This window comes from Mustela nigripes, chromosome 7 (assembly GCF_022355385.1).
Source record: "Mustela nigripes isolate SB6536 chromosome 7, MUSNIG.SB6536, whole genome shotgun sequence".
In the NCBI taxonomy this organism is placed as follows: domain Eukaryota; kingdom Metazoa; phylum Chordata; class Mammalia; order Carnivora; family Mustelidae; genus Mustela; species Mustela nigripes.
In genome coordinates this window covers 130,084,041-130,092,920 of record NC_081563.1, presented here as the reverse complement: position 1 = coordinate 130,092,920, position 8,880 = coordinate 130,084,041, and the positions used below count along the sequence as shown (strand labels likewise).

Below are 8,880 nucleotides of genomic sequence, written 5' to 3'. Positions count from 1 at the left end.
GGCTCCCTGCTCAGCGGGGAGTCTGCTTCTCCCTCTCCCCCTCCCCCGTCTCACCGCCGTGTGCTCTCTCTCACCAACTCTCATAAAGAAATGCAATCTTAAAAAAGAAATCAAGATTGTATTTATTTATTTGATAGAAAAAGAGACAGAACACGAGCAGGGAGAGCAGCAGAGTGAGAGGGAGAAGCAGACTCCCCGCTGAGCAGGGAGCCCCGACGTGGGGCTGATCCCAGGACCCTGAGATCATGACCTGAGCCTAAGTGCCCCATGTTCATATTTTTAAAAACAAACGTTCTGTTGAATGCACCGCCTACTTCTAAATAAAACTTTACTTTTTTTAAAGACAGGGGAAGGGGTAGGGGCGGAGGGAGAGAGAATCCTAAGCAGACTCACCGTGCCCTGTGGGGAGCTGACAGGGCTCAGGGCTTGAGCTCACAGCCGTGAGGTCATGACCTGAACAAAAACCAAGAACGGGAAGCTTCACTAACTGCGCCACCCAGGCGCCTCTTTTTAAATCGAATTCTACAAGCTGCTCACTATACTGGACATTGATTTCTAGGACATAGAAAACTTCTGTTCACATATAAACATGTTCAAAAGCAAAGAGCAGAACACAACGACCCTTAACAGATGTGAGGACTGATCCCACAACCACTACGTGTTGCAGCGCCAGTAATAAAAAACATGCAGTGGCATGATCCAACTCTGACCATCTAACAGAAAGGATAATCCAACAAAATTTTGTTGGATGGCAGTGGTTTAAAAATAACCACTCCACGCCTGCATACCCCTTCCAAATACAACAAAGTATTTTAATGAAAATTACAACTGCTACCAAGAAAGGCCTACTCATCGATAATTAATATTACTCTGCTTAAAATGACCAGTTCCACGTGAATGCTTGTCTTCTCTCCCCTACTGATGTTCTTTTGTCTCCAACAGTCCGTGCAGCTTTCCAAGGGTCTATCCCTGGTCTTCATCCCTACAAGGCCTGACGTCTCCTCCGGAGAATTTCTCAAATATCACTTCTCCACAGACTTCCAATTTTCTCTGACTGGGCCTCCAGATTTCAATCCAAAGTTCCTGTCTACCATTTCCAATTTCCTACGTGGCATGGTTAAAATTCACCAGCCAAATATCCTAAAACCAAACCCATTTTCTTTCCAAGCTAATCTCCCTCTTCCAAATTCTGGTTGTTTATGACACTGTTCTAGCCGTCAGACTCGAACCCAGAAAGCTGTTCTCTGCTGGACTCCTCTTCGACTCCCCGCCATCCCGGGGGGAGCACAGCGACTCTCAAATATCAGATATGCCCTCTTCAACGCTGCCACTTTCGTCGCCTGCCTCCTCCACTGGGGCGGCTTCCCAGCTGTCCCTTCACCGCCGGCTCCTGGCTCTCTCCTCTAAGACCCTGCTCACTTCAACTCATCCCCAACCGCCAAATTAATCTTCCTAGATTAATACTCTAACTACACCACACGACTGTTACGTATCTATGAAATCCATCTCAGAGGTCTTTGGGAAAATCAATTTGTGCGTTTCTATGTATTCTGTAAACAGTCAAGTGTTATGAACATGTCACCCTTGGGAGGTTTATTTTGTTGGTGGACTTTAGTTCCTCCAAACCCAGAAAAGCAAAGCTATATAATCAGTGGAATTTCAAAGCCCTAGGAGTGGTCTAACGTTTATCAACTGGGAAATAAAGTTTCACCTTCAAGGGTAATTCCTAACCATTCTCTCAAACTATTTTCTGGGTTGGTTTATAAACACTGTAAGGCTTTCATTATCCCACCAATACTAAGTTTGCTGCTGTCATGCTGGCTTTCTAAACCTCTTCATTTACCAAAACCAAAGAAATAAAAATGGCACACATCATGCCCAGGCGCGGCCAGGCAGACACACAGACTCGCGGGAGGCCAGAGTTTAAAAAAAAAAAAAAAAAAAGTTCTACAACTCAAAATTCTTGTCATATAGGATGGTTATTTCAAATGTTCTTTTGCAAGACTAATATCAGTGTTTAAATTCCTCCATAATAATGACTTGCTATCTAAGTTTCCAGATAATTAACTTTATTTCTGTGAAGAGTATTCTAAATAAGTAACTTTCCTTCAGGTAGTTATTAAGTAGTAAATACAGCACTTGAAAGTTGGTTGCCACCAAAAAACGAGCATCTTTCTCTGATTCCCAAGTCCCAGTCTTTACACCATATCTTTCTGAATGGACACAGTTCTATTCAACAAAGTGAGAATTCAATGCATAATCCTACCCGTGAGGAAAATAAACTACTTTTATTTCTAAAACAGTGTCTCTACACAGTGGTACTTACCCTTTTTTTGTATAAAAATCCTAAGCAGTGGATTGGCCGTTGAAACAGCTTTGTGGTAATTGTCATCATTATTTATAGGTAACAAGTCTCCGTGGATGTCTGCATAGCCTACTAAAACGTCAACATTGGGTATCTTATGAACGTGTTGCAGTAATCCATAAAACTCCTCAAATTTTCCAGGTTTGGATCTTTCCAGTGAAAACCGACGAAATTCAGCTCCAAACTATAAATACAATGAACATCTTAATTAAAAACAAACAAAAGTAACAGGACCCAATCTGAAAACGCACTCCATAGGAACATTAACAGTAGCAGTGTTTCTCTTAATAAGAAAGAGTGTTGGAGTGACACAGTCTATTGTCACAAATCTCATTATTTGGAGATAAAATAGCGTAAGACAGACAGGAACGTGCCTTCTCACTGCTACATCTCCGAGGGGCATTCCCATCAAGGATGAGGCTCCACTCAATCCCTGGGGTTCCCAGGCCTCCCTGGGGACTGTCCCGCAAGAGTGACTCCGCTCAAACCCTGCCTGGAGCTCAGATCTTGACAGCAGTCCTCTCCCCGCCCAGACCATGGGGTAAGAAAGATGTGCCCAAGTCTTTATTTTGGTAATTAGCAAAAAGCACCGAAGTTTCTTCCCCCATGAAACGAATTATGATTTCAGAGGAAGTGGAAAGAACTAATAGCAACACATAAAGAAGGGACTTTGAGCTTCTTGGCATGAAGGCACAATACAAATGGGAGGTCTATCCTACAAGGAATAGGTCTAGAGATAAGGAGCATCTTCCCTATAATCATGCTGGAAAAAAGCTTTATTAATACATAAAATATACATCCTACAACCATCCTATTAATGCAAGGAGTGTGGATATGCTTGGCCCAGTGCCTGGGCCCTACAGACGGAGGGCTCAGGCCCGCCACAGGAGCTGACCCATGAGTGGTAAAGACGACAAAGACATCCGAGAGGTATTAAGGAACCACAAAACCACCTCTATCACGCCCCGTTCTGATTCCTCTAGTATCATACCTTTGCTCTCCAAACGCCAGATTATTAAAGCGGTTGGTATTCAGCACTCAGGACTGGCTTCATCTGGTCCCCGATAAACAGGATCTATGACTGACTATGGGCCCAGTGTGCCGTTTCCTCCAGGGGGAAACCCAGGTAAGGTTAATCAGCCTTCCTCAGAAAGCGCCCGGGTCATGTAAGCTCAAGGAACCCTACAAAACTATGATCCCACTCTTAGGGATCACCGTGGAGACCAGATATCAAACACTCAGTTGAGTCCTCCAGCTGATTTTTTTTTTTTAATTTTAAACAAATGTTTGTCAAATGTATTCAACCACTGAACTCCTTTTTCCTCTAAATATCTACTACTAAGAAATACTAATGTATTCTAATGTAATGTAATACTAACACAGCCTTAAGCATCAGCAGAAACAGTCTCCATCAGAATAATTTGAGCAGATTACAAATGTGTCAGTTCCTCTTCCAAAGGATCGATGTGATATCTCAAGGCACTATATCTGTTACACTGAAGAAGTTCATGTGCTTGCTAATACCCACACCTACTCATCAGTATTAAATTAAGTTTAAAATTCACCCAAACCACCTCCTCTAATGAATCTGAGTTTTCATGACACATTCCTAAAACATAAACACCAACATTGGTCAAGAATATAAGGTGACTCATACCTAAAACTCTCGAAGTTTAGTCACACCTTCACGTTTCAAAGTCAATAAAAACTCGGCAACACCCTTCATATCAGAGCTAGTCTTATGATGTTATCAAAAGTCACAGTTTCTCCTCCTTGGTCTTTATCCTGGTATCACAACCTAAAGCTACTGCCACGGATCTGCACTAGGGTTTATCACTGTCCCAGGTACGTGAATGAGAGTAACATCTAACCCATGAACATTTTAGGGCTCCAACGACTTTGCTCAATAAAGCTTTGGGGTGAAAATCCTTTACTCAACTTGTTTTTCTCTTCCTTAAATGTTATGATAAAAACAATGAAAAACTGTATGGCTTCACAGCTGACGTGCCCTTTTGCAAATGTTAGCAGAAAACAAAACTGGACAAGAGAAACTTACTCTTCTTGCGGAAAAACAACAGGATTAAGAGAACGTATTACTACGTGAAGAAAAATACTAAGACAGAGATAAAATTAAGACCCAGTAACACCTATTCACTGTGTGAAGCATCTGTAACTCTTATGTAGGCCAGTCTAGTTTGTCTTGGCCACCCAGGATGTGGCCTTCTCCCAGCATCTGCTAGGAGAATAGACACCCTTAGCCCGGCATCTGTTGGTACGTTCAAGAAACTGCAAAGTTAATTTCAATACTGCTTGCCCAAGAATAATAATTAGAACATGTACAGCCCAAAGATTGTTCCAAGGTCATTAAAGGATTCCACCTTCATTATCGATTAAGAACTTGCCCCGCTCTGCTCAGGTGATACAGTTGACACTGTTTTTTACGCCGAAGAAAAAGAATCTGAAGTGTGGATCTATCTGCACATCACGGGGTTGCGGTTACAACCTCTTGACCATCAGTTTTGTAAAAAGCTGTGCTATCTCCAAGGCAGCTGACAAAGGGAAATACTGTTTCAAACATCTGTCCAAATACTTTGTCAATGATAAAGATGACAAGTGTTTCATTTAATCAGCTAAAAATAAATGTGTCAACAGCATCTATTTAAAACAAGGTGTCACAGACCCACTAAAACCAGTACCTAATATTCTGTCTACACACCAACTTCGAGCACAACAGAGGAACCACATTTCATTCAGTGCAGGTTCTCAGAAAGCCTTGATTCTATTTCAGAGACACGGCTCACTACAAGTGCAGCCTGACAGCTCAAATATATAACAGGTAGGAAAGACTCACAGTCAGCGGACAGAAGAGAAGGGGGCCAGAAAGCCTGAAATTCCTGTCCCAGAGTGCGCCAGCTTTCCCGTCCAGGAGACAAATGACCATTTGATTGTACTTATCAGTGCACCTAGAATCTCTGCCCATTTTTTCCCCTATGATGAAGAATTAAAAATTGCTACCAAGATTAGGACCACAAACTGCATTCGAAGATTATGCAATATCCTAAGTGTTTGTCTTTTCTTAACCTCAACCCCCACAGACGCAAACTAGATTCATGACAGAAATGCCTGAGAAAGTTCAACCAGTGGGCACAGAACCACTCAGGCCACTATACCGCTCGAGGAAAAACCCTGTATATTTGGAGTCATCTTAACCCCTAGCTCAAGCACGTCTCTTCCATTTGCTCTAGCGGTTCCACTGAGGACACGGGGAAGAGCACATTCTCTGAACTGCTATAATTACATTTCTGTTCTTATTAAACAGGACGGTTTCTGTGAAACTACTGCCCCTCCTGCTCCAGAAGTTACAAATAACATTTAAATGATGTTTAAAATGAATGCAGATCTCAGTTACAGCAACTTACAGAACTTTGCTTATCAACGAGATAATAAAGCCATTCCCCCCACAGGCTCCGGGCTGCTCTCTTTCCTCCACTCAAAACCACTCCCTGATTTGGGATTTGCCCGGTTTCATCATTTCTGAAGTTGATATGCTTGTACTGTTCTCCCATTCTTGCAGGTGTTTTGCTTTCCTCAACTCTTTTTAGTGCTCTCAAAAACAGTTTTATTCTATAGAGTCTAGAAGTTATTCTGTAGAAAGGCTTCCAGGTTTTGTCATACAAGCAGAGTCCCGCAAAGTCTTAACCTTTCTGACCCCTCCCTTTTGTCAAGAGAATCAAACTAGATCATCTAAACTTCTTCGGCTCTTCAACCCAGGAAATGCTTGCTGAAAGTGGGGCTGTGGTTGCCGATCACCTTCAAATTCCAGCTCAAAACCCCCTCTGGAAAGCATTCTCTACCTAATCCCTAAAGACTACCCAGCTCAGGCAGCCTTGCAATTTAGGAATTCAGGGGATGCGGCGGGAATGATCAGCAGACTGGCATACCGTTGGTCAAGAAGGAAAACACTTGATGTGAAAAGGTAGCCCGATGGAATGAGAAGAGCATCCAGCCTCAAACTGTAAAGGGCTACTCAAACGAAAGGTGATAGTGTTAATTTTATAGATTAAACGCATACCAAAGGTAGTGCTGGAAAAATCCCTAGCAGGAAGCAAAGCGAACTTTAAAAGGTCCCTTTAGTGCACTGGGTTCTCCCTTTCACCCCACTCGATGCACCCTTGAACCACAGAAAGGGGTAACACTTTGTGACCACGCGTCTTCCAAATAGCTTTTCCTCCGAGACCAGGAGCTAGAATTTACCCCCAAGCCTTCGTCCCACACTGCGCTCAGACGCCTCCCATCCCTTAACAGGAGTGAGATTCAAGGAGATTAAGTGCTCCATGGGTCTTCCCACCTGGGCCAGGAACAAACACACGGCCCCTCCTTCGCCCCCTTCTCGGCAAGTTTACTACCCACCACCTCCTGCCTCCGCACCCCACTGCCGCACCCCCCGCGTTGCAGACACCGGGCAGTCCCCCCCCACCCCGGGCGCCCCGGGCAGCCCCCGGCCTCCCCCAGGCCCGGCCCCGGCCCCCATCAGCCGGCCGCTCCGCCCAGCCCCGGCCCCGCGCACCTTGCTCTTCACCTCCATGGTGCCCAGGCAGCCGCTGCCCGCCCCGTGCCGGTGGCTGCGGTTCATGCTGAGGCCGGGCCCCGCGGCGGCCTCCTCCGGCCGGGCCGCCCCTCGGGAGCGCAGGGAGCGAGTGCGCGGCCGGCGGGTTGGGGACGCGGCTGCGGCCCGGGCGACTCCTCACAGGCACCTGCAGAGGGGCGGCCGCGGCTCGGGTCTCCGCGCAGAGCTCCGCTCGGCTGCCTGCTCACGCGGCCGGACCGAGGGTCGGACTGGCTGCGCGGCGGGTGGGGACGCGACTCCCTCCCTCCGGGCCTCGGCGGCGGCCGCGACGGAGGAGGAGGAGGGGGAGGAGGAGGAGGGGGCGGAGCAGAGGCGACAGGCGCCGCAATCTCGCTCTCGGCCGCCTCCCCCGCAAGCCCGCGCGCGCGCACCCGAGGCGGGCGGGAGCGGCGGCGCGTGCGCGCGCTCACCTGCAGCCTCGGCCAAAGCCTCGGCGGCTCGTGCTCCGCCCACACCCAATAGGAACCGCGCACCTGCGCCAGCGTCGCCAACCAATCGAAACACGTTTCGCGAAGCGCGTGGGCGGGCCACCTTCTTGAAAATCCCGCCCACCACCGTGCGATTGGCTCCGCGCTGCGAGGGAGGGGCGGGATCACCTGAAGCCTTGGGCCCCCTCCTCGGATCAAGCAGGAGAGCTGGAAAGCGCATGCGCGGGCTCTGGTGTTTCCGCCTTGGGAAGGCCGGCCGGAAGCGAGAGCGCACCTGGAGAGGAGCTGGGCGGGTGCCTTTTGCGCAAGCGCAGGCACGCGCCTGACGTCCTGGTCCCGGCGAGAGCGCGCGGGGCTGGGTTTGGCCGGTTGCCGAAGCGCGTTGGAGCTCTTCGGTTCCCGGCGCCCCCACCCCACGTCCACTTTTGGGTGCTGCAGCAACGCCTCTCCACCACCCAGTTGGGTCGTTTAGGCGTCCGGCTGCAACCCTGGTTACAAAATAAAACTTTTCTCGCTCTGCAGCAGTTAGTAGGGGAGAATATCAGGGCTCTTCGTTCTCGTCCGTAGAGATTTTTCTGCAACTCGTCGGGTCCCAGGAGGTCGAGGGAGCGCCGCGGTTGGGGAGGGAAAGTGAACTGAGGCCAGGATGGCTCCCCTCAGGTCCGGCTTCCCTCAGGACTTCTAGATGGGCCCGCCCGGGCTTTCTTTTTTCTTTGCTTATTTTGTATTTATTTTATTTTTAAACTAAGATCTTCCTCTCCATCCTCCTCCTCCTCCCTCCTCTCTCCATTTCTTGGCTGATTGCAGTTTCCACCAGTGGCAGCCTCTGGATAACGTTCTTTTCTCCGAGGGTAGTGATAGAGCGGTGTCCTCTATAAAGTCTGATAAAAGACTGAACCCTTTGCTCTAAATGCCCCAGAGTCAGGTTTCTCCTTACGGGGACGCTGTTTAGCATTGGCGATGCCGGGAAAGTGGAGAGGAGACCCTCAAGTCCCCCCATCCACGTAGAAGGGCCCCCTTGACCCCTCCTCTGCGCGGACCTGGGCTTGCGGGGTGGGGGGGTGGGGGTGGGGGCGGTGTCTGAGCCAGGAGGAATTGGTTAGGGTACTTCACTCCACCTGAGTCCTCAGGGCCTTCCCCTCATCTGCTTACCTCAAATCCCTCCTGACCCTTGTACATCCTTCCCAGCACCTGTGTGACAAGTTTGTTTTTTCATGTTTTTGGAGTCATCTGCCTCTGCCTCAGAATGAAAGCACTGAGGAGGCAGCGACCGTGTCAACTGACTGTTGCTGAGCCCGTAGAGTGGTACCTGCCTCCTAGCAGGTACTCGCACGTGACTTCACTGGGTGCCTGTGGTTTCTCCAGGCTAACTCTCCCCCCCCCCACCACCACCCCCGGGCTCAAAGGTGAGAAGCCTGTCTTTCCCCAAGGGGGTTGGGTTCACTAAGTGTTTCTGGGGG

The 8,880-nt window shown here is 48.4% G+C and overlaps 1 protein-coding gene across 1 annotated transcript in view; it reads right to left on the bottom strand.

The window, feature by feature from the left end:
• The window catches only part of PARD6B (par-6 family cell polarity regulator beta), a 16,471-nt gene extending 9,100 nt beyond the window's left edge, over nt 1–7,371 (bottom strand). The window contains exons 1-2 of the mRNA XM_059407224.1: nt 6,933–7,371; nt 2,327–2,549 (exon numbers count right to left, since the gene is read on the bottom strand). Of these exons, the coding sequence (XP_059263207.1) occupies nt 2,327–2,549; nt 6,933–6,998 (289 nt within the window). The 5' untranslated portion in view covers nt 6,999–7,371. The remainder of the gene's footprint in view (nt 1–2,326; nt 2,550–6,932) is intronic.
• Between the last annotated feature and the right edge of the window lie 1,509 nt (nt 7,372–8,880).